Below are 26,459 nucleotides of genomic sequence, written 5' to 3' on the forward strand. Positions count from 1 at the left end.
GAGTGAGTTGCCATTTCCTTTTCCAGGGGGATCTTCCCAACTTAGGGATCAAACCCATGACTCTTGCATCACAGGCAGATTCTTTAAAAACTGAGCCACTAGTGAAGCTCACCCTGTTCTTTGGCCGTGCTTAAAAACAAAACAAAATAAACAACACAAAACAAAAAGGGGAGGGAGGAAAGAAAGGATTTTAATGCTGTACTTGATAGCAGAGCGAGAGTAAACCAAAGGTGCATACTTGAGGACTGCTTGTTGGACATGACAGATGATGACAGTTAGCTTGCCTGTTCTCTCATAGACTTCCTTTGACCCGGGTGATCAGGGGTGAGTTCAGGGATCTGGATTCCATTAACAGAATCAGTATCCCTCTGCAGCACCACACAGCCACTGGCCTGAAGAAGGTGCTATTTCCCAGGAAAAGGAGTGAAATCCCCCCAGAAATGAACAGGGCCCTCGTGTGAAGAGAATGTGCTGCTGACCCAGCCACACTCTGCATGCCCTGCCTGTCTCTGGTTCTGTTCCTTGAGATTTTTATCGCAGAGAGCTTTCAGCATCTCTTTTTAGAGGTCAGATCTGAATGAGAAGATATTGTGTGCCTTGCTGATGTTGTGACATAGTTTCTACCCTGTCTGTAGCTTCCTATCTTTGCTGATGGGTGATGGGAGGGAATTTTCTCTTGGGGAGGCTGTAGAGAGGGTTCTGAAAATAAACACCGTGGTTGCTTGTGGGTGAGAACATGTGTGAGCAGATGTCAGCTGGTAGCAGCGTATGGTGGCGACGTGAGAGCAATGTGTTTCCGAGGCCTGGGTTTTGGGCCTTCATCTTCTGGGCCGTTCAGGCCGGGCACCTCCCGCATCTCAATTAAAGAGGGTTTTGACTGGCAGGTGTAATCTCCACAAGTGTGAAAATGTGTCCCTGGGATCTTGTTAGGGGGCTGAATGTTGGAGGTGGTAAGTTATAGGGCATGGAAAAAAATTTTCTTTATCTGCTTTAGAATTGAGAGAGAAACATAAAAATCTGGCCAAAAAAAAAAGGGGGGGGGTAGGGGGAAGTCCTCAAGATCTGTATGTTTTGTCCAAAGAAATCTTCAAGTCAGTTATGAATAGTGGTCATGCTACTTTTAGAAGACATGCCCTAGGTGAATGGAAGGTGCATGGATGGCTTTAAATTGATATAAGGAGCTGGGATGGAAGTCTGTTCATTCAGATCTGGAAGGCCATCGGGAATTCACCTATCAAATGTATTAGATAACTGATATTATGATATCCCAGAGCACTTTTTATTTGTCAGTTTCTTTTAAATATCTCATTTTAATCTTTCACAAACCCTCAGGAATAGCATGATGTCAGTTTCATTTTATAGCAACAGTGGCTTAGGTGCATCGAGGCATTTGTTCAAAGATTCCAGGAGACTGTTGACAGAGCAGGGGTGTCCGTCTGCATCATCTCATGCAAAAACCTGACATTTAGTACACATACAAGGTCTTTAAAGAAAGCAGAGTTCAGAATTTCAGGATGTCAAAAAGTATCATGGAAGATGCAGGTAATCCATTCCAAGGAGGTCTAGATTTTTAAATTGTCACTAAGTAGCCCTAAACCAGTATATACTTGAATTTTTGATCCCTGATGTAGGAGTTTTCATGTGTGAATTAGAAATGGTAACAGGTGGTTTTAAGAAAACTGACATCGAGGCCAACCAAATGAAAATCAGAGTTTTACTCTTAAGAGGGAGGCTGTCTTTTGTTCAAAAGGTCAGGGCCTTTCCTATTCATCTTAAATATAAGTCAAGGTATTTATGTGACTGTTTCAGTATATAAATTGTACACTGTTATTTTAACACTAGAATGTGTTAAGGGGAACGCTATATTCAGGAGCCTGATTGCTGGTTAAGGCATGCCAAAAGGCCTGGGGTGAGAATTCACAATCCCCCAGAATTGCTTACCCTGTGGTCCCCTGGCCCTGAGCAGCGGGGCCCTTCTGCTTCTGGGGGAATGATAAATACATGCATTTAGTCCCTCTTCTGCATTGAATCTTTGTATAGCTCTGTATAGGCATCTCCTCAGTAAAATAGCTAATGACTGTGCTTTTTAAAACTCCTAGCTGTCTGCCCAGTTGTTACAACACCCTCTGGCTCAGTGGGCAGCTTGTGCTCCAGACAGTCCCAGGTTTTCTGTGGGTACCTTGGTGAGTACACTCGTCTGCTTTATATACCTCATTTGACGTAGTGATAGCCGGTCCATCTGTAGTGTTTGTCTCCTGGGTGGGGGGGACTTGTCAGAGGCAAAAGAGAATTCTGAAGTGCAGCCTTGTAGCTGGACGGTCACACAGATGCCCCCAATCTTGTAGTCAGAGTGTCTATCCGAAAAATATTCATGAATACTTTGAAGTACTCTGATGACTTGATTGTAATATGGGGAAGGATGGATTGTGGGTCTATGAGATATGTGATCCAGGGCTTCCCAAGTGATTTGATAGATTGATCTCTTGACTCCCTGGGAGGATACTCTGTGGGGGGGATTGTATGGCCAGAATGTCAAGGGTTCTTTATTTTGTTCTCTTATTTGAGCCTGTGTTCTTATTTCTGACACACAGTAATGGCTCAATGAATGTTTCTGGTACTGAACTGGAAGGGAAGAAGGAGACTTTTCTCTCCTTTGAAGTTCTAGAGGGAGGATAGTGGGAAATGTACGCTGATCATTGTTTGTGGCCTTCATACGGTCATTAATGGGTTGCATGAGAGAAGGGGCTGATCACGGTCAAGGCTTCAGTTGGCTGAACCTGAGAGCTTGCCACTGCGCCCTGATCCTCAGGGCAAGTGCAGGCCCCTCAGAGCCTAACCCCGTGTGATAGGCTGGGGTGGGGGGGAGGTCACCAAAGCCGAAGGGCTCACCCCTTTCTGATTTGGAACATTAATAAATCAGCCAGCTTTTATCGTCTGCTGAGCCATGAGACCAGAGCAAAGAACAGGTCTTAGGTGATCGTGACACTCAAACACTCTGGCCCAGGTGGTACCCTGATCCATGCTCAGGAAGGTAGGAAGTGGACTTCCCGTCCTGGCATTGGTTCCCTCTACACTTTTGAGGCCCTGAGGAAGCATGAATTATATGGATTCTAAATTCAAGTGGAGATCCCAAATAAGGACAGGAGAAATGTTTTTGTTTCCCCAATAGATGTCTGCACTCCCTGGGTTATCCTGATGTGCACTTTACCACGCCTAACCTTGAAAGTGTTAGTCACTCCGTCATGCCCGACTCTTTGTGACCCCATGAACTGCAGCCCATCAGGCTCCTCTGTCCATGGGATTTTCCAGGCAAGAATACTGGAGTGGATTGCCATTTCCTTCTCCAGAGGATCTTCCCGACCCAGGGGAAGATCTGGGTCTCCTGTACTGCAGGCAGATTCTTTACCAACTAAGCTACTAAGTTTGCTCCTTAGGAATCAAGGAGTCAAGAAATGAAATAGTTTATTTACGGTGACCTAAGCTGGGCTTTCCTCAAAAACAAAACTGATTCCATTGAGAATGTATATTTATTTGCATACAGAAGGCCTCAGAATGGCTAGAAGCTGCCATGTGAATAAAAAGAGTGAATGACTTCAAACACGCTTAAGTTCCCATTTGTAAGGCAGATTGTGTTTGGTTTTTCATCTCTAAATTTGTATTTTATTGTACTGTCTAAACCAAGGAGTTAATTGTCTGATTTTTGTTTGTTTGTTTGTTTGTTTCGTCAGCTTGTTGGAAAAGACGAGGGAAAGGGATGAGAGAAGGAAAACATGTGTTGAATTCCAGTCGCCCCACCCCGCCCCCACGTCCCTGGTACTGAAGGCATGTCAGCCTTATCCTCCCCACGTTGGTTGGGTGGCGAGGGTGGGATGAAATCCCCATTTTTCAGGGAACTCTGGCTTGGAGAGGTGAATACCTTGTCCTCAGTCATCAAACTACCAAAGGGAGGAGAAGCAAATTCGAATTCAGGTCTGGCCCATGTGCCCTCCACCACCCCACAGAGACCCCAAACTTCTTTTTTTTTTTTTTTTGCCTTCCTTTTGTTTCCCTTGGGAATCCTATCCCATTATTATTTTATAATTTTCTTACCTACCACTTTGGATTCATTTCCTTTTCATCTTTTCCTCATAGTCAACAAGTGGAGAGGTCTACCCTTCCACTTGGCCTCGGACACGCCTTCTCACTTGGGGTTATTTTCGGTCATTTAATGGCTGCAAGCTTCCCCCTTTCTTTGGTGGAAAAACATTGGAAACCCACCCTGCCCCTCCTGAGTCTGGGAAAATCAGGAGTGTCTCAGAGGGTGTGGCCGGGGAAAGAGATCCCTGTTCAGTGGGAGGCCCTCCTGCCCCACCCAGCTTCCCGCCTGGGAGTCAAGCCTGCAGACCCTTCCAGACCTTTCATGCAAGACTGCTGAGCAGTGGGGCTCTGCAATTTTTTTTTTTTTTTTTGGTCTCTGTTCTTAGAAATAGTAATTGAGTAAAAATGTAAGTGAGCCGATGCCAGGGGGCAGGCGTCCAGGGTCAGGGTGAATTTCTCCATGCTGACTGTGATTCTGAACACTCATTAAGTGGAGGTTGGCTGGTGCCAAGCGGCTCGAGGGTCATCCCTGTCACCTTGTGTGAACCGCCTCTCCATTCCAAGGAGATGTTGGGAGTGGCTGCAGGGAGTCGGGGCGGGGGGTGGTGGGGACGCCCTTGGTACCTCTGGCTTTCCTCCCTCCCTCTCTAACCTGGGTGTAGTTACGACAAGTGTCCTGACACCCATGCTTGGACTGGCAGCGCTGATGCCTCCTCAGTTTTACATCAGATCCCCTGGAGGAAGACATTGTCCTTGCTCCTCACAGCCTATGTGGCTGCTGCATCATTTTTTCCCCCCTTTAAGTTCACTCTCCTCCAAAACGTAGGTTGAGATGAGCTTAGCCTGCCTGAAGGTTTTTCTTCTAAGATAGATGAGTCCAGGAGATAAGCAGTCTGGAGGGTCTCTCCAGGAAGGAATGGGTTAAGAGTCATGAAGGCAAATCCAGCTTTGTTCTTTAAGTATTTGCTGAGCGTGATGCCTTTCGTTAGCATGGTTCAGATTTAAAGGTGGGTTTCTCAGAGCGTGGCCTGCATTTTTTTTTGTACGTTCCGAAGGGTCATCAAAGCAGATTCCCGGACCTGTCTTGAGTCAGAGTCTCTGGGGCGGGTGGAACCGAGGAGTCTGTACCTTTAAAAGGCAGTGCAGGTGCGCCTGTCCCCACTAGGCTGAGGCGGTGGAGGCTCCTATTCTGCCGGTCTGTTTACTCCAAGTCCTTCAGCCTGAAGCATTCAGATCTAGCAGGGCCTCTGTTTGATCAGCTGGTCCCGCAAGTGTGAGACCCCGAATCCATAGCGTGACCACGTTTTCACCCTGTGCTCTCCATGTCCCCAAATGCATACAACGATTGAGTTAGGTGCCGTGGTTAATCACGCTGATCACACATCACCCCTGCTTACCACCCACCACAGAGGGGCTGTGAATGTGCAGGCAGATGAGCACGTGGCGGCGGATGGGTGCCTCCTTGGGAGGTTATGCACGTGAGTGAATGCCTCCCTGTGAGGCTGGATTGGGCAGCGCAGTTTCACAATAAATGTATAATGTGCAAGTGATGTACAATTTACAATGCCGTAGCCAATGTATAATGTTTAATTCGCTGAGGTAGTGTTTGGTCAAAGCACTGTTGACCTCTTCATGGCCTGAAATCTGTTCTGAGACATTCCATGGGGTAAGGATCTCGCCAACAATGGAATGTAAACTCTACTCACTCAGCCCAACTCAGTTCCAAGTAACTGAAGTTTTCTCCTTCCAAATAGTGTTTTGGTCTTTTTTTTTTTTCCAACCAGAGGTATTCGAGCAGGTGAAAATCTGACCCAGATATTAAACAGAAAAAGTTAATAATAAATGACTTGGTATTTTCTTTGTGCAACCTAGATCTGCTGTTGTTTTGATGTTGTTTTAGAACCATCCAGTATTTTGAATCCAACCACACAGTATGGCTATTCTATAACTACTGTAGTGTTTTTGACGATCAAGATAGAGAAATAGCCAGTTCTTCTATGTGCCGTGTATCACTAAACAAACCGAAAAAAAAGCAGTTTTTAAAATAAACATGCCCAGAAATTGTCTTTGTGCCCCAAGTGATTTCTCTGTTATTTCTACCCGTTTGAGAGCTAGGTTGTTTGCTATGTGGTGAAGAGTAAATATAACAGTGAACTAACACCAGAGGAAGAGGCACTAACTACAGTGGTTACTTTATAGCTGCCCTAGGATTATACTGGTCAGGCTTAATAACCACTGGAAAACAGGAAGTTTATAAAGTCTTAATATTATAAGAACACTCATCACTTTGCAGATTTAAACAATGGGAATAAGCATTTTTCTATTGAAGCAGGAAAAGAATGACTAGTCGTATTCATTCTACTTCCCAGCCAGCCTTCCACTAAAAAGGTCTCTACATGCACTACAAATATAGATCTAGTTGTAAGATAGATGTCTAATGCATGCAGAGATCACAGGAAGACGAAGGTAAATACGAGACATTCTTACGATACAGTCATTCACTCCAGTGTTCATTGTCTCAATGTACTAGGCATCCATCTAGGCACTAGCGATGCCATCAGTGAATAAAACAGAAAACTTTGCCCTTGGGGAACTTCACATTTTGGAGAAAGAAGATAGACAATTAATTAAAAAGATGAGATGAGAATGGTAGAATGTGGTCAATGGGATAGGGCAGAAAATCAGAGCAACGTTGGGGAGGGGGCAGTGGGGAGGTGAGTTGCAATTTGATCAGAAATATCCTAGGAGATGAGATTAGAGAGATAATGACAGATGGGTCAGGTGGGGACTTGGAGGCCATTGCCAAGTCTGTGGTTTTTCCTCTGAATCAAGTGGGGAGAAGGGTGGTTTTAGCCAAGGGGTTCTGTGGCAAAATTGAGGACAGTGACCAAGGCGGGTGCAGGAAGCCCAGTGAGCTGGTCTTGGCAATGCACTGGGAAGGCACTCAGCACAAGGAAGTTCCAACAACTAGGAACTTCAACAAGACCTCCCTTGTGCTGAGTTCATTCTTTAACAGATAATTTGATAGGCAGGTCACAAATGGGTTCTGTATGTAGAATATGTTTTGTTTGTTTGTTTTAAATGGACACTCCTGAATTACTGGCAACCCACCCCCTTCCTTTCTGGAAAGAAGCTACCTTTGCACCTTCTGTGTATGAAAATAACCTCTTGGGTCTCCAATCTTGTGCTGACAAGTGTGGAATGGCCGCTGCTGGAGGCTCTACTTACTGGACTGCTTAGTCTTGGCCACCCTCGATTCATGACCAGGAACACAAGACACTACACTCATAGGTGACCACAGCTGGCCTCTGAGAATGACAAGCTGTCTCTTCCTGTAGGAAGTGGAAAGTCAGACTTGGAAGGCTCTTTGGATCTGTCCAGCTGTGCCTTGTACGTTTGCCTAAACTTTGGAATGAGGTCATAAGCCAGGGAATGTGTAAAACTATGTCTTTTATCAGTCAAAAAGCATTTCTGTTGGACCAGAGTTTGTGTTCCAATTTTTAAGTTTTGAGCAGCAAGACTGTACACTGGGATGTTGGTTCGATTCCTTCATCCATCTGTATAATACACGTCAATCGAGTCTACTGCATTCAGGTGCTGTGTGAGCTCTGCCGATGGATGAGTAATAGAACACAGATCCTGACTTCAGGAGCCTTCGCCTTAGTGAGGAGCTCAGGCAGACCAAACCAGCCCAACCAAATTGAGAAGCTGACACCATGTGGTTGATTATAAGTAAGGGTCTGAGAGGTCAGAAGAATTGATGGACTTGCTCTAGAGAGGTCAAGGATGCCTTCTCAGGGGGAGCTGGTATTTGCTGCTTGAAAAGATGACCTTTGGGAGGATAGTTTGGCAGTCAATCAGTAGCACTATGAAGTTTTCAGTTTTCATGAAAGGGAAGATTTGCCCTTTCATGTTTTCTCCCTCTTTGAGCTTGTATGACTCCTGTCTTGATGAATCATGAAACATCAGAAGCACTTAATGTAGTCTTTGAAAAATTGAATGTATACCTACAGGAGACCCACTATGAAATAGTAAAGCTGGAGAACGGGGCAAGATCATTATATCAGGTATTTGTTATTCAGAAGACATAATGGACCCTGGGTGTATAAAATCCATTATACAAGTTCAGAGTCATTAGAGCTTCTTTCCCCTTCTTCTTAAGGGCACATCACAAAGGTTGATCCCTCACTTATATGCTATGGATTTGTGGGTTGGCAGTAGCTCTGTTCCATGACATCTTTCATTGTGGGATCCAGGCTGAGGGAGCAGCATCTAACCTGGGCATGCTGACCTCCTGGCTGGACCGCAGGAGATGTACAGTTATCCACAACTACATTTCAGTGGCCAAGCATGACCTCAGTAGGGCCAGAAGGGGTGCAAGAAAAAGATCTGTTTGGTGGTGGGTCTAGAAAAGAGGATTTTGACCAAATGGTATAGTCTACCACAGTGTAAGTGGAGGAGTTGGGGAAAAGAGAAGGATTTCACCCATGTTAAAAACTTTGCATGTTGATGGTACGGCATGGATGGATCCACACTTTTGCTTTCTCCATGGAATTATAAGGAGCTTTATAACGGGTATTTGCTGAATACTTAGTCAGTTGGCTTTGTAAGACAGACATCAATTTCCTTCTACTCCACTTTTATTTTATTATTATTTTTAAAGTCTTTGTTGACTTTACAAAGTCAGTTTGTTACAATATTGCTTCTGCTTTATGTTTTGGTTTTTTGGCTATGGGACATGTGGGATCTTAACTCCCTGACCACGGATGGAACCCACATCCCTGCATTGGAAGGCAGTCTTAACCACTGGACCGCCAGGGAAGTTCCCTTCATTTTTATATACAACTTATTCCTCCAACCAAAACAAGTTTGTTTGGTGTCAGAGGCACAGTTGGTAGAACTAGGTTTAGGAAGCAAGTCCTGATATGTTATGTGAAATTTATGTGTGTCAGGGAAACTCAGGCTTACCTCCAAAACATGTACTCACATCTCTTCGCCTTAGGGTCTCAGGTTGCCAATATGTTCCTGACATGCCCAGTAGTATCTGGTAAGTGTTCTTCATAATCCAGGTTAAGTGTCTATAAGACTGTAAGTCTGAAGATGCTTAGCTGTAGCTAGAGGTACCATGACTCTCCTATTTCTTATCTCTTTTGTATGAGTTCCACGCTAATTGAATGAGTTAAACATTGAGTAGTACCATGTGACTCCCTCAAATTCTATGTTACCTGGGCCTTAGTCTCCTGACAGTGACCGATGAGGTCAGGCTCCTTCCTGCTGTGTCCAGTGAGAACACTGCAGAATGACCCCGCCTGGCACGGGGCGTCTCCTGTGCCCCTCTCAACCCAGGGGCAGCAGCCATCCACTCTGAATGCCCCTGAGCATGCTGGGTAACTCCCTGCTTGCAAGTTCCCCACCATCTCGGCAGCCTATTCTTAGTAGCAGCAGATGCTGAGCATCTCCATCCTGCTTTTGGGGTCAGCAGTGGGAAAAAGCAGAAAAAAATGAAAGCATTGTTTTGCACATGGCTGGACATCTGTATTTCTGAATCGCCCTGTTGTGTGGATGATGCAACTGCTGGAGCTGTTTTGCTGAATGTGAACTTTGTCCACCGACTGGACTCTAAATTGGTTTTGGATCCTTGTGAAATCTAAACGTTCAGACCATATTTTTCTAATCTTCAGTTGGACTGTATCTTTGCTCTGAAGTGGAGCTGATTCGTTTGTGTTCACGTCCACGGCAGGGGTTGCTTCTTTGTTTTTCTGCTCTGAGTTGCTTGTTTTCTCAAGGCTGCTATTTACCTCGTCCATTGTGTGTTTTCAGGAGAGCAGGAGGGCAGCTCCCTGTGGTACCGCGGCCACTGTGGCTTCAGGGATGGTTTACTCGAGTGTTATTGTTAGGGAGAGAGCTGACTGGTTTTCAGAAACTGAATAGGGGAAGCGTCAGGACCAGCTCACCCACAGGTATGCTGGTACTATGACAAAAACTTGGACTTCAGATAGCAGAGCACTCAGATCCTCTCCTGCAAGTGCTGACCCTCAGGGCTGTGGTCTCTACTTGGGTGCTCTGCTACTGAGATACTCAACTTCACTGTGTATAATATAAAAATCATAAACTCAGACTGGGGGTCCACCTCCAGACATTCTGATTTGGTTGGTCTGGGGTGGGAGCTGGCACCTTTAGTTTTAAACAGCTTCCCAGGGCATTCTGACATGCAGCCAGATTTGAGAACCTCTGTTTTGGGAGTTTATGTAACATTTGCTACTGTGATTTTTGTCTAGCTATCCATGTCCTGTTATGAGTTTCTGCACGAATTTCTGCATGGAAAAAGGCAAAGATCTAGGTGGGCTGTTGATAAATGAAGAGGCTGGATCCTGGCTTTAGTAATAAGAAAATGAATAGTAATGATATTGATCATTGTTAGTTATTGCATACTTATATAGGCACTGTGCTAATCTTTATATTAGCCCTATAGGATAAACAGGGCTTCCCTGTTAGCGCATCTTGTAAAGAATCCACCTGTAATGCAGGAGACCCCAGTTGGATTCCTGGGTCAAGAAGTTCCCCTGGAGAAGAGATAGGCTACCCATTCCAGTATTCTTGGGCTTCCCTGGTGGCTCAGATGGTAAAAAATCTGCCTGCAATGTGGGAAACCTGGGTTCGATCCCTGACTTGGGAAGATCCCCTGGAGGAGGGCATGACAACCCACTCCAGTATTCTTGCCTGGAGAATCCCCATGAACAGAGGAGCCTGGTGGGCTACAGTCCATGGGGTCACAAAGAGTCAGACATAACTGAATGACTTAGCACAGCCCAGCACATCATAGGATAAACACTACTGTTATTTTCAGTTTCATAGATGAGGAAACCGAGGCTTACAGACATCATGTAATTTCCCCACAGTCACGTAGATAACAAGTGGCAGAGCCAGAACTTGAACTTGGTCTTTCTGGCTCCGAAGCTCATTGAACTCAGTCACTCCCCTGAGACGATAAACTTAAATATGAACAAGAATATTTGGGGTGAAGGGATGCAATGTCAAGAAAGGAGAATTCACTGAGTGAAAATAATATGTTACTGTATTTAAGGGAGATCATTCTTTTCTGAAGAAGGAAGAAAAAAAAGATATATTTGGATGGCTTTCTTATTTTCTTTTGAAGTCAATATTTGTCTCCCCCAAACCTATGGAAATTCAGAGTGAGCAGCAGAACCCAATGACTTAAATGACAATGTTGGAATTAGGCAGTGGCTTCTGAGTTTAGCTCGTCTTTACCTCCTGTATTCCCCGTTTGAGGAACGACAATGGTTGCTTCTTATCCAAACTTGTACACTGTATGGTATCCTTAAGTGATTCTCTTGTCCACACTGGGTAATTACTGAAGTGTGCAAGGTAAAATGCTGGCGTTTTTCATTGTTTTCCTCCCTATATAAGAACAAATTTTTTTTTTTTTTTTTCAGGCTAGTAAATCTGAGTTCTTAAACTACTCCATTAATCCTTCAATGCCCTTTAAAAGTTCAGAATGGTACCAGACCAAGGCCCTGGAAATTCCATCTCCAGCTCTTGGCCACCCTATGTATACCCATACATGTGAAAGAATGTTGCAGATTAAGGCATCCAGTAAATATTTGTTAAGTGAGGGAGTGAATGAACTTTGCAAATATGGACCATAATAGAAATAGCATATTGCTAAGGATTTCTTGGGAAATGAGCGAGGTCTTAGTCCACTGGTCTGCTCCCAGTTTCTCCACAGGGCCACTTGGTCAGTTAGCCAACCCCTAATTCCTTCCTGGGGTAACTTTTTGTACACTATGCACAGCAATATTAATAGGGTTAAAACAGTCTTATTATCACTGACCTCTGTTTGTATCTCTCAGCCTGGATGAAAGGACACTGCCTTTTTCTTCAGTCTCAGCAGCATTTTTCATGTTATAAGTTGGTAAAATTCAGAGTCCCTAGGAGTGGAGAGAGAAAGAGGCAAGTTACTTGCCAGCCCATGGGAAAGCCAAGCCCAGCGTTGATGCATTCTTGTCGTGGATGGTCCCACGGGAACACCTAGATTAGCCCCCGCTCCCGCTGTGGGTTCAAACTGCTGTCCCTGGAGTTATAAAGGGGCAGTTGGGTCCTCAGCCAGACAGCACAAGTATTTTTAGGGCTCTTCGCCTCTCAATCTAATTTCTGCTTGAAACTTTAACACATGCAGGCTGCATAGAAATGACTTTTAAACTACTCTCTGGGTAGTGTAGGAGGGCTTGGATTAGTACCACAGCCTTTGAGCAATTTTTTTTTTTTTATTGCTAACTATCCAACAGGCTGAACAGAGGAAATTCAAGTCTAACCCTGGAGGGACCCCTATTTAGTCATCTGTCTAGACAGACGAGTTCATATAATGGGCCTCTCTGTTTCTTTTGCTTTGTTATAACAGACGGTGGTCCCTTCCTTTCAACTCTATGAGGATGTCAACCTTTGGTTTTTTAATCCTAGCCTAATGTTGATAAGCCAAGAAAGTGACTCACACAGGAGCCAAAGATGACTCTCAAGTGTGACACAGTCTGTGATATAATAGAAAGAAAACATAGATTTTGCATAAAGGAGAATCCTGGGTAAAAATCCTGACTGTGAAATATTAGGCAAGTCACTTACCCTCTCTGAACCTCATTTTTATCTTCTTTAAAATGAGAATTAATTTTTTAAAATACTCTTAATGGTACTTAAAAAGAGAGAGATTAACACATAAAAATGCCTCGCATGTGGTAGGGAGTGAATATATTTTTTATTCATTCATTCATTCAAGGTGATCAGTAAAGACTTAACTTTTCCTGCTTTTTGTATTCTGAGAACTCTAAGAAAACCAGAAATTCCAGCCCATATTTTTAATATCAAGTCATACATTGAGCAAAGCAAGTGATAGATATTTTTTAAGCCTAGGAGAAAATTGATAGTACCAATTTCTGTTAGACAAAAGTAATATTGGAGATATCACTTAAACATTGGTAGAGGTAAATAAGGTAGAATGATACTCTCTGTTGTATCAGAAGGACTCAAAATTCTCACAACCTGCCTAAAAGAACTCTCTTTGTTAGTAACTATTTCTGCAACTAAGTGGTACATCTCTCTCCCTTGTTATTTCACTTTATTTTTAAGCATTTTGCAGGTTTTCATTATATATGGACAATATTATACATGATATACATGCACACTTATATACATATTGACCTTTGAGATATATTCCAGTTCACTTTTGTTTGCCAAATTAGGCTGCTATGAAATGAACAAAATATTAGAAAATACACCACATAGGCTCCTGATCATACTTTTGTTTTCAGTTTAAACAACATTTTTGTGTGTGTTATTTTACTGTAATCTCTTCCTGGACTGTCCCTGAAAACAGTAATGTGGAAAATATTGTTTGATTCAATTTAATTCAGTAAACATTCACTGAGCATGTACTGCCTCCAGGGCTTGCTGCCTGAATCACAGAGGTGGATAAAAATGGGGAGAGTAGGGGAGAACCCCTCTCCCCCACCAGAGGAGGCAGCATAGCTAGCCCAGGGAAAGGCACGGTGATCACAAGACACAGGTATGAGTGGAGACACCAGATTTATTTTTATAGAATAATGATTGGGCACGCTCCTTCTTTAAGTCTCAGTTTCTTAGCTCACACCAAAATGCGATAATCATGGTGGGTACATGACAGAGAGTATGTGCCTCAAAACGTGTGATGTTGCTTTTGTCAATGTTCTTCTTATTATTTTTATTGTTATTCTTCTCTTATACCTGCCCCCAAGTAGCTTATACCCTATTTGTGAAAACAAGTTGATATACCCACCACCCTACACAAAGCAGCAGAACCATTCAAAAGTTGCTGAATGGTATCTACAAGCCAAGGCCAATGGTACCAATGGTAACACAAAGATAAAATGATTGAGGCATTAAAACAACTTTAAAAAAAAAATTTGCTCTGTATCGTATGCAGATTGCTACGTGTACCTGAGCGGTGAATAGCCACAACCTCCGTATTGAAAGGGAAATAGGAAAGTCGGTGTCTCCTTCAGCTGTTAAAGGACAGAAGCAAATGATATCTGTGTTGATAGCAAAGCTTTTCACATCTCAGAGTACAGTTCTTGACGTTTCCATACATTGAAATTCCATTAGAATCCACTGCTTTACGTGGCTTCGGATACGGTATGTCTGAGTCATGTCTATTTCAATACAACTGCAATCAATAAAAAGCCCAGTAAAATGTGGTTAACCACAAGGACATCCCTCCCCGCCAGCCCCACCCCCCAATCAGCACTGTGATTCATTCAGTTTAGTGCCTCTCCCGGTCGTAGCCTCTGTATCGAGAGAGGCAGCCTTCTTCGAATACAGAGAACAGAAAGTCCCCCTCTTGGGCTGGTCTGCCCGCTCCTGTGTTGTCTCGCATGCCCCATCCTGACCCCTGGGAAGCCCCGTCCTGTTCTGGGGTGTCTGTGGCCTCATTGTCATAGGGACACAGGATAGATGTCTCCGGAGGATGTGGCCTGAGGTCCCAGCAAACCTTACTGAGTAAACAATCTTGCCCTCTCTCTGGCTTCCTGTTGCATCCTCTGTAATGGGAATCTTGAGGTCCCCACTAGCCGTCAGCTTTGTTTTCATTCCTTATGTGTCTTGTACTGCTTTTTCCCTCTTGTTCTTACGCAGTAGGGACCTCAGGCAGCCGCAGGGGTCGTGAATGCACGGGGAGCCCAGAGGGGAGGAGAGGAAGGGAGGGTGGGAGACAGGTGTGCAAAGGACGGAGGCAGCCTTCACCTGCTCGCTGTCTGGACTTGGCCATTCCTCATGGGGCAGCACCTTCCCAGGCTAGTGAAGCCAGAAGGGTGTCTGCCTTGAGCTGTCATCCTGGAAATCCCGGACCTTCCAGAATTACCCACAGGGGATGTCAGGCTTCACCATTACCTTTAACTGTCAAAGCAGACCGAGAGAAGAGTGTGCTCTATTTCCTCTATTCTTAGGACAGCGGTGTACCTTTGTTCCCGCCTAATGCTCCAAGTCCGCCTTGATATTTTTTCTCAAGGTTGCCATTTGGGAAGAGGTTTTTTTAAAAGTGCTGAGGTCGGCTATTCGGAAAGTAAGACGAAGCCGATTGAAAACGGTGTCCTGTTTCTGTACTCTTAACTGAGGGAAGTTCAGTCCTGATCAAATCAGTGAAGCCCAAAGTTTAAGTCACTAGCTGTGTTAGAATCTGATTTTACCATCTCTACTTGCTGCTAGTTAATGGAGAGAAAGGTGGACCTAAAGATGCCTAATTACACTTAACTTCTTTTACTGATGGGGGCAACCAGTCACCCTTTGCTAAGACTCTGTATCTAGTTTCTTTTATTCACAATTAGTATTTGGTCCAAAATAAACAATAACAACAAAAAGAACAATATTTATAATAATAACATTTATTACTTATATCCATGTAGTGCTTCTACCCTAGGGACCTTCCTAAGCACTTTAGAGATAACTGACTCATTTGATCCTGGCAATACTAGGTGGATATTATTATTTTCTCCATTTCACATGGGAGGAAACCAAGGCACAGAGATAGATGAAATCACTCCCCAGATCCGTAGCTAATAAGGGGAAGAAACAGGACCCCCCCCCCATATCTGCCATTATCATCATCACTCCCATTAATTGACCCTTGAGCTGATCATGTGACGCAGAAGTGGCAATGCTGTGTCATGGTTGAGGGCACAAACTCTGGGATGAAAACTGCTCCAGAAAACTCTGTTTGGGGAAAGGCAGTGAGGTCTGAAAGCAGAGTCCACCTGGCTCAAAATATAGAAATCACTTATATATATGAGAAGCCTATGTGGCGAATATCCACCCACGCAGCACTCCTTTGGGATGAAACTGAAAAGAGCAGTCAACATGCCAAGTTCTCTCCAGATGACTTTTTAAAACTCACCCCTCTGATTAGCAAACAGTACAGATGTTGATAGAGTTGGAGGATTTTTAATATCTTTATTTGATTTACACAAAGCAGCCAAATGTAGTTGGCCCTGGGCTGCAGCCTATATGTGTCTGAATGCCAAGAAGCAACTGTGCTCCGCTGGGATGCCGAGCATTCCAGACCTGTTACCTTGTAAGTGTAATATTTACCAGATTTTTGCTTCATCTGGAGATGAAGAGCAGAGCTGCCCAGAGTCGGGGCGGGCCTGGCTGCTGGGAAGGGAGCTCCGTGTGCAGAGGCATCCCCGAACGAGCAGGGAGCTGGGGAGGTGAGCACAGATCTGCCAGAAACAAGCCTTTTTCCTGGCAGCCGGGAATCTAGGAAAAAATAACAGACCTTACGTGGTTGGGGTGCCCAGCAAACTCATAGGGCAGAGTGCTTTTGCTTTCACAATCCTATTTTATCCTCATGTCTCTAGGTGATAGATGCTGTCTTGTCCCCATTTTATAGACGGGGGTGATGCAGCTCAGGGCTTCCCTGATAGCTCAGTTGGTAAAGAATCCGCCTGCAATGCAGGAGACCCCAGTTCGATTCCTGGATCAGGAAGATCTGCTGGAGAAGGGATAGGCTACCCACTCCAGTATTCTTGGGCTTCCCTTGTGGCTCAGCTGGTAGAGAATCCGCCTGCAATGTGGGAGATCTGGGTTCAATCCTTGGGTTGGAAAAATCCCTTGGAGAAGGGAAAGGCTACCCACTCCAGTATTCTGGCCTGGAGAATTCCACGGACTGTATAGTCCACGGGGTCACACAGAGTTGGACACGACGGAGCGACTTTTACTTTCAATGTGGTTTAGAGACATAAATAGATTGCCCAAGCTCACATATTTAGTGCTCTTCCAAAGTCTGTCTTTATTTTGACTTTAGTAAAACTGATTTGGAGAAAGGAGGTGAAGGTGGCCAAGTGGGGCTGACTCACTCCCCGTAGCCTCTCTTGGGTCTCCCTTCCTCTGACCTTCCCAGCCTCCCTGCCAGGCAGGTGTTCCTCGCTCCCTACCGGTGAGGAAACTGAGACCTAGAAAGCTGAAGAGAGGTGCCCACAGCCAGCTTTTTTAAGTGACAAAGCCAAAGCAGAATCGGGGGCTGCTGAGTCCCAGACCTTAAATCTGGCGTAATAGCACTGTCTTCATCAGCTGGCAGTGCCGAGCTTACACACAAAAGCCCATCCTAAAACTCCGGACAAGCACCGCTGTCTGTGGTGTCCCTCGGTTGGGAGAAGGGGCTGGAGGCCATTTCAGACAGCCTAATCCTGAACCCCGTGTGTCAATAAACAGAGCTAGTAAATGAGACAGTGTGATTAAGAGTGTGTGTGCGTGCGCGTGTGTGTGTGTGGTGCACACGTGTGTCCACACACAAACAGTGAGGCAGTCACAGGCTGGAGGAGACGAGAATGATTTTCAAATCAAAGAGGTCAGCAGTTGCCACAGCAGCACATGTGTAATGAACCATATTTTACTTTCATCATCACTTCATCAGATGAGTAAATAGAGACAAGATCCCCAAGGTCAGCAAAAGGAGATGGTGAAACGGGTCTCTAGTTCTTTCTGCCCTTCCCGGATGGGGGCTGCCATCAGCACCCTCACCATAGCTGGTATTTTTTTTCTATTTTTTTGGCGTAGGAGTGTTTGACTGAAAGTGAAGCCAGAGCATTGGCAGCAGCCCCCCGCCCCCACCCGAAGTGCTCAGGGCCGTCTTCCAATGAGGCTGGAAATATAAACAGAAGAGCTAGTTTGCCTGGGGGCCCCTTGCAAGAGCCCTTATTCGCTACTGCTCCCTTGGCTTTGGGGGGGTGGGGTGGGTGATGCTTTGGTTGAATCTCACCCAAAAAGCTGTATTTTTAGCTGAAGATGGAAAATTATAAAAGCAAAGGTGTGAAATGAAGCTCTTTGGTGAGTGTTGTCAGTGGAAGAAGTCGCCCCCAGCGTAGACGAAGTCTCTCCAAGAGTCCCATCCACACTGGAGCAGGGTCCTTGACGCCCCGCGGCAGCGGCGCTGGCGAGACTGATAAAGGGACTTAGTCTTAAGCACTTGGTTTCACTCCCACACTGAAGTCGGTAGACAGGTTTCTTTCTCTGTGGAAATTCGGAATTTTTCTTTACTACCTTCACAGTGCCGCTGTGTCCTGAACTGGACATTTGTCACAGGAACTGAATCCAAAGGATGATGTTTCATCATTTCAAAGTGTGGTGGTGGTGGTGGTGGAGGGGGTCATAAATACGACAGACCTTGGTTATGCTACTATTTTGCCGAATGGATTTTGTTTCATGAGTGGATTTGGTCTCTACATCTCCTTTTCTGATTCGGTTTTGGCATCAAGTGTATACTGCCTGCCTGAGTGAGTTGGGATATTTCCCCAGTACTTTCTCTGGGATAGTCTGCATGGTTTAGAATGATGTATTTCCTAAAAGTCTAGTGAGATTCTTCTGTACAACTTCCTGGGACTAGTATTTCTTTTGTAGGACATTTCACAGAGATATTATTTTTAAATTATTTATATGCATTGTCATATAAACTCCTTCTAGTTTCTTTTTTCCCCATTCTTTTTTTCTTTTAATTTTTTTTTTTTTCTAAAATTGAAGTATGGTTGATTTGCAATGCTGTGTTAGTCTCTGGTATACAGCAAAGTGATTCAGTGTTATATATGTATATATATTCTTTTCCATTATAGTTTATTACAGGATATTGAATATAGTTCCCTGTGCTATACAGTAGGATCTTGTTATTTATCCAGTCTACATATAATAGTTTGCATCTGCTAATCCCAAACTCCCAACTCAATGCCCCCCTCAACCCCAAATATGGAATGCTTTGTGAATTTGCATTCACAAAGAGACCATGCAAATCTTCTCTGTGTTGTTCCCACTTTAGTATATGTGCTGCCAAAGTGAGCACTCCCCATTCTTAATGGAAATACTATTTGCATATAATGAAATGCACAGGTCTTATGTGTGCAGAAAGGGATGCCTTCAACAAAATCTTGAAGCAGAGGAGAGAGGAGTAACTTGCCTTTGGTGAAACAGCTAGTGTTTAGGGAAAGGAGTCAGGGTTAGGAAGAGGAGGATGAAAGTCACTGACTCCTGCTCCCAACATAATGCTAAGATCATCATCAAATACTGTCTTTAGTTTTCTTAGGAGCGCAGGTCTTTAATCGGCTTTCCTTTTCAAGTTCTGGTGGTATATGGAGCTATGATGTGCCCTTTCTCTTTTGATACCTCATCTCAATTATTAAAAAATATTTATTTTTATTGATTTACTTGGCTGCATCAGGCCTTCGATGTGGCATGTGGGATCTAAGTCCCTGATCAGAGATAGAACCTGGACCCCCTGCCCTGGGAGCACAGTGTCTTAGCCACTGGGCCACCAGGGAAGCCCCCTTCATCTCAGTTTTTGAAAATTAGTATCTATGGAGGCTAGGAGGTTGTCACATGACACAAGTCTACTGTACATTATTTTCACAGTCCTCTTGGAAATAACTGGGGTTTTGAATTAAACACTAGATGGTTAGGAAAGGTTTCAAGGAAGAATAGAAAGCAAAAGGAAAGACAGTTCTCTGTCAGGAGGAAAGGAAGCCATGTGACAGACCCTCAGAAAAGTGGATACTGCCTTGGGATGTTAGAGAAGAGCTGTGCAGCTGGATTTATGATCTAAACAGAGGTTCAGTGGGAAGCCTAGAAGCACAGATGCACTCCCATTTAGACAGGATAGCCCACTGCTGTTTTGTTAATTAGAATCCTCCTGGGATTTGTAAGTGATCTTTTAGGAAGGTCAGAGCTGCAAGAGAGCATGTGTGCCTTTAAAGAAAATGTATCATCTATTGTAAATATGAATCTACATTGAGTAAAGCACAGGAACATTTGGGAATGCAGTGATAAGGTTGCTTGTGTACCCTTCAGAGGTCCCTTTTATGTTTGATGGCGAAGCAGGTGACATGGGGGAGGGAGTCACAGACCTTCATTGTTAAGAAGGCTCCTCTTGGCTGCAGAGGCAGTAAGAAGCGGCACCCCTTACATAAACTGTTTATCCCTTTAACCATGATGTCTGGAAGTTTTTTGCTGAAGAATTTTAACACAGCTACATGCCAGATTTGGTGATACGTTCTATGAGTCAGGTTTCAAGGAGTTAGAAGCTGCAACAAAATTAACCACAAGCTTCTGAAGAACTTTCCATGAAACACATTTTCAAGGAAAAACTGCTGCCTTTGGATTTCCCCACCTTAAAAGGTAGAGCGTAAACACACACTGACCAGAGAGTACCACATTCTGGAGCCTCCCAGAAATTGTGAAATAATACAAGAATGCCTTCCCTCCACCCTTCGTTTCTGCCTCACAGAGTTCATCATGCGTGGCAATTTTATGGTGGTGTGACAGTTCTGTAGAAATGAGATAAAGGGAAAATTTATTTAAGATTCATTTAAATAGTATAAAGTAATTCATGGGGTGCCCCATCCCTCAACCAAAACATCTTGATTCATTTTTTTAAAAATGAAAAAAGGAATTTTGTAGCAGACATGTTTTGAGTGCACTGGGTATGTGTCTTATTTTTTGATTACAATGGATTGTCATTTATTATTTTGTAGGGTTAGAAGTTATAACCTTTTTTTCATGTAGACAATTAAAATTGTTATGTATGTTGGGATAGAATCAGAATAACTTGAGGTGGAGAAAGCATTAATGGGTATGTGGTCTGTTTGCCAAGCTGAGAAAAGCAGGTGTGTTAAATACTCTGTGAATATAAACAAGACTGTGTGTAAATGGATTTCTCTTACCTTATGAAATGAAGTGCTAAAAGTTGTATCACTTATTGGCTATATTGTTGTTCAATCACTAAGTCATGTGGGAACTGCAGCATGACGAGCTTCCCTGTCCTTCACTATCTCCCTCAGTTCCCTCAAACTCATGTCTATTGAGTCAGTGATGTAATCAAACCATCTCATCCCCTGTCACCTTTTTCTCTTCCTTCTCTCAATCTTTCTGAGCATGAGGGTCTTTTCCAATGAGGCAGTTCTTTGCATCAGGTGGCCAAAGTATTGGAGCTTCAGCTTCATCATCAGCCCTACCCTAGATATTGAACCCTCCTAAACCTTAGTATCCTCATCTGCAAAATGGGAACAAAAACAGTGTCTACCTTGTCGAGTTTTTGTGAAGTTTGAAGGAGAGAATGCAGGTAGGAATCTGATCCGCTGCTTTTATTATTGGTAACTTACATATTAAAAGCAGACTTTGAGGCAGCGTACCTACTGTGCATGTGCTCCACCTCATTCATCCTTAAGCTCAGGGGCTGTGACAGTCCTTCACATCCCTCAGGTCTGGCCAAAAAGGGACAGAAGGCAAAACTCAAATCTGTTGGTTAAAAGGCAACTTGGGGGATGACCTGAGGGGCTTCAGGGAAGCCAAGGAGACAGATGAGGGTTGGCTACAGGTGCTTTGGGGCCGCGGGCAGGTATCATTCTTAGGACTGATGATGCTGTGGTCTCACAGACCCCTGAGAGGGCTTGGGTTTTGTGCATTGTAACCTGCAAGATCCTTCTCTGCGGTGAGGTGGGAGTCAGGATTTGGGTTTGATAATCCACTTACCAGTGCTTTCTGGTTCCAGCTCTGAGCCTCGGTTTCCTTATCTGAAGAGTGGGATAGGTACCTCAAAAGTTGTTTCTGGGGGGACAGATCAGCTTGTGTAAGCAATTGCTTGTTATCTCTGAGTGACTCTGAGGAGGTGTGGCGGGTACATTCTTCTTCAGTGAGAGTGTCAGAAAGGCTGTCACCAAACAAAGAACAAATAATGAGTGTTGGGGAGGATGTGGAGGAAAGGGAACTCTTGTGCGTTGAGGGAATGTGGTACAGCTCCTGCAGAAAACAGTATGGAGGCTCCTACAAAATTTCAAAATAGATCCAGCAATTTCACTTCTGGGTGCTCATCTAAAGAAAACAAAAATACTCATTTGAAAAGATACATGTACACTGCATGTTCTTAGCAACATTATTTACAATAGCTAAGACAAGGAAGCTACCTAAGTGTCCATGGAGAGATGAATAAAGATGTATATACATATATATATACACACACATATGCATGCAATGGAATATTACTCAGCCATAAAAAAGAATAAAATCTTGCCATTTATGACAACATGAATGGACCTAGAGGGTATTATGCTAAGTGAAATAAGTCAGACAGAGAAAGACAAATACCATATGGTTTCACTTATACATGATATCTAAAGCACAAAACAAGTGAACAAACAAAGCAGAAACTGACTCATAGATTCAGAGAACAGACAGGTGGTTGCCAGAGGAGAGGGAGTGGAAAGATAAGTAAAATAGGTGAGGGAGACCAAGAGGTACAGACTACCAGTTATTATTAAATAAATAAATCTTGGGATATAATTCACAGCATTGGGAAGAGTCAATTATACTATAATAATGTTGTGTGGTGACAGGTGGTAGTGAGACTTATCATGGTGATCATTTTTCAGTGTTTAAAAATACTGAATCACCATTGTACACCTGAAACTAATATTGTAAGTCAATTATACTTCAATGTAAAAAATATATTAACAAAGAATAAGCATAAATACAGTCATGCCACCTTGCACTTATGGATTACTTTGCATTTAACAAAACCCTTTCACATACATCACCATATTTGAGCCTGACCAGAGCCCTGTAAAGTGGTCACAAGCTCTAAAGGCACAGAGAGATCTAAAACAACACAGTTTCAGAGGCAAATGGGAATTCTTACTAAGAAGTTGTAGTCCTGTGTATGGACTTTCCGACGGCTCAGATGATAAAGAATCCACCTGCCAATGCAGGAGACCTGGTTTCAATCCCTGGGTTGGAAAGATCCCCTGGAGGAGGGAATGACAACCCACTCCAGTATGCTTCCCTGGAGAATGGACAGAGAAGCCAGGCAGGCTACAGTCCATGGGGTCACAAAGATTCACACACAATTGAGCCACTCACACTTTCACGTTCACATAAACCCTTCCTCCCTTTAACCAGGTCTGAGAGTTTTGTACTGAAGGTTTTTAACACAACCACAAGGCGAGATGAAGACCAGTCTCCTCACTCAGTGGCAGCAACTTAGTTGCAACAGACAGCACTGAATCAGGAGCTAGAAACTCACACACACACATCATGTGCTTGGCTGGTAAGGAGCCACGGTGAAGGAGCAATAACACAGACGTATCACGCCTTCAAAACCTAAAGGAGGCTTTTCAGAAGCTCAGCCTCTGAACCCTCAGTGTTGTCTGTCTCCTTCCCCATATTTGCTCTTTGAGGAAAACAGAAGATTCAAGAGGCTGAAAACCAGACTTGTCTAATGAGCTTGAGCACAGTGTCACAAGTTGTCAGGATGGTCACATTTCAAAGGACATCAGGTTCTGTCATCTCTCCTTGTCCTGAGACTCTGGCTGTTCCCAGTCAGAGGTTTCGGACTCCTTCTGTGGATGGTTCTGACACTTAGAGGTGGCTAATCATTTACTGAGCTTTGGCTGTTCTTCTGGAACTTTCCACCTTGAAGAACTTCAGCATGAGCCCTTATTGGGAAGAAAGGACCATGGAGCAGTAGAAAGAGTGTGGAGTTGGGGCTAGATAGACTTGGTTTGCGATTTTCAGCCACTGCTCTAACTGCATGCATGAGCGACTTGCCTGCTCTAAACCTATCTCTTCATTTGTACAACAAGAGGCGGGTGCTGGCTCATAGCAGGCACTGTTCTTGTATGAGAGCATCTAAATGAGATGTCACTGAAGTAAAAAATGAGATCATTTCCAAGAAAGCATGTTGTAAACTGCACGTTAGTGACTTTTAATAGTAAAATCACCAGAAATCTCCTTTTACACCCGGTTTTATGTGAGTTATCCAACAGGTCAGGAAATCTAATAAGTCCATTGGGTTGGGCTCATTGGGTCCTGATACTAACAGTTATCCCCTGAGTAGGAGAGATGGGGCCAAGGACTGTGCTGGTTTGTTTGACTCCAAAGGCAAGAGAAACTACCTCCCATCTACAGTGTTTCAGAGTCTCCTGTACTTTTGACCTATGTGACTTCTTCTTTAGGAGAGTCTTCCTGGCATCAGACTCTGAGACTGGATGCTGCCTTTCCCCCTCTGCTCCCAGTGGTCTGTTGATAATATAAACTTACATTTCTTGAGCACTGGCTGTGTTCATAGTCATTACCTTAGTTAACCCTTAGAGCGATTCTTACAAGCAAGAGTGAGTATTATTACCCAGAAATGAATCTGAGTCCTCGCGCTCATCTAGCAGGTAAAATCTAAAGAGAGAACCGTCATACACAAGAGTGTTGTCGCGCCCAAAGAAGGGAGAGATGGCTTCTGCTCCGGAAGAGCTGGAAATTCTTCTGAAAAGAGAACAAACCGGGCCGGACCTTCAAGAATGAGTAGAATTTGCCAAATGTAAAGGGTTTCTAGGTGAAGGATTCATGTGGCATGGGCGTGGCGGTGTGTCAGCATTTGGCATGTTTGGAGATCAGAAATCAGATGGTGCATTTAGCGCTTGGGGCCGAGTCAACTGTGCTGAGGGAGGGTGGGCAGGGGACGGGGTTGTGCCCACAAACCTAGGAACGCAGGTTGGGGTCCCAGGGGATAAAGCAAGGCGTGCCCTGGAGTTGTCTCTTCATTTGAAAATTGTCAGGACTTTTCACTGGGTAGGGGTTAAGAGAGAGAAAAGGATGGCTGCGAAGAAAAGTGGGTTTTCCTTGTACCACGGTATCTTGACAAGCTAGAAAAGGCCACTGTGACCTTACGGGTAGGGAGTGAGTCCCCCAGCCTTGGAGTCTAGTCCCAGCCCAGGGCACTGAGCCCGGGAGAGGTTTTTGATGCCCCATAGAGATCTTCCTAGAGGTCACACCGCCGCGTCCTCATCTGGCTGACGTCTGCAGAGCCCCGCCCACACTGCTTGTAAATCCCTCCACGGGCCGAATAGCCACTGTCCCAGACCTGCGCCGCTTGCGCATTGCACTTCTCTTTTCTCACGCTTGACTTGGGAGGAAAGCTGGTCCGATGGAAGTGTGGGCAAATAGGACTGAGTCCATGCTGACTGCCTCTCCATATGTCAGACTCATAAGGTGCTTTGGGGATTCTAGGATTTCTTCTCAGGGATAGTTTACGTTGCTAAACATGCCTTGAAGTTCATGTGTCTGTGCACCCCTTGTGCATACCTCAACATTCCTCCCTTCAGCGTTATCCTTTACGGAAACCAACGCAGCCCAAAAGGTCCACCAAGAGCAAGATGTGTCTGTCCTATGTGAGATTAGAAGCTCTGGTTAGACTCATGAGCCTGGGCTTATTAGACGCATGTGCAATTATAGTAGAGCTATATAGAAGGAAATGGCACCCCACTCCAGTACTCTTGCCTGGAAAATCCCATGGATGGAGGAGCCTGGTAGGCTATAGTCCATGGGGTCACAAAGAGTCGGACACGACTGAGCGACTTCACTTTTCACTTTGTGCTCCAGTCACTCAGTCATGTTGCCATTACATGGACTATAGCCCGCCAGGCTCATTCATCCATGGGATTCTCTAGGCAAGAATACTGGAGTGGGTTGCCATGCCCGCCTCCAGGGGATCTTCCCAACTCAGGGATCGAACCTGTGCCTCTTGCATCTCCTGCATTGGCAGACGGGTTCTTTACCACTAGTGCCACCTGGTAAACCCCTAGTAGAGCTCTAGAGAAGGCATATTTGCCTCTGAGAGCTCCCTAGCTTCCTTCTTACAGTGAACAAGGAATAATTAATATATGATAAATTGATTTCAAAAAAGCAACTGGCTGGGCTTTGTAAAAGTCTGTCTGAGTTTGGGCTGCCCTGATTGCCTGTTCAAGGCAGAATGACTTCTGTGAGGCCATCCTGAGGGAAGAGAGGTCACAGCTGATCCCCTACATTCAGAGAAAAAATTTTACAAATGCAGTAAATGTCCGAGTAGTTGTGGAATTACTTTATACACCAAAAAGTGATTTTGTCATAGTGGCTGATAGTCAAAAAGCATCACTGAGTCTTTCATTCATTTTATGATATTGCTTTTTTAATTTTTATTTTTTATTTTTTTGCTCCACCATATGGCTTATGGGACCTTAGTTCCCTGGCTAGGGATCAAAACCATGCCCCCTCCTGCAGTGGAAACACAGAATCCCAATCACTGGACCTACGGGAAGTCCCTCTGAACCTTATGCCCACTGCCTCAGGTGGCGCTAGTGGTAAAGAACCCAGCTGCCCATGCAAGAGACAGAGAAAATGCAAGTTTGATCCCTGGGTCAGGAAGATCCCCTGGAGGAGGAAATGGCAATCCACTCCAGTATTCTTGCCTTGAGAATCCCATGGACAGAGGAGTCTGGCGGGCTGCAGTCCATGGGGTTGCACAGAGTCTGACAGGACTGAAGCGACTCAGCACACATGCACAC

At 44.4% G+C, this 26,459-nt stretch overlaps 1 protein-coding gene and 1 pseudogene across 2 annotated transcripts in view; one reads left to right on the forward strand and one right to left on the reverse strand.

Annotated features, from left to right (window-relative positions):
• TGFB2 (transforming growth factor beta 2) overlaps positions 1-26,459 on the forward strand; it is a 93,786-nt gene that overhangs the window by 15,410 nt on the left and 51,917 nt on the right. The window contains exon 2 of one of the 2 annotated variants that reach the window (XM_043924225.1): positions 2,100-2,183. The exons of the other annotated variant lie outside the window; for it this stretch is intronic. Coding sequence (XP_043780160.1) covers positions 2,100-2,183 — 84 coding nt within the window. The remainder of the gene's footprint in view (positions 1-2,099; positions 2,184-26,459) is intronic. 2 annotated transcript variants of the gene reach the window in all.
• Positions 18,844-18,943, reverse strand: LOC122708371 (annotated as a pseudogene).

This window comes from Cervus elaphus, chromosome 14 (genome assembly GCF_910594005.1).
Source record: "Cervus elaphus chromosome 14, mCerEla1.1, whole genome shotgun sequence".
Classification (NCBI taxonomy): Eukaryota; Metazoa; Chordata; class Mammalia; order Artiodactyla; family Cervidae; genus Cervus; species Cervus elaphus.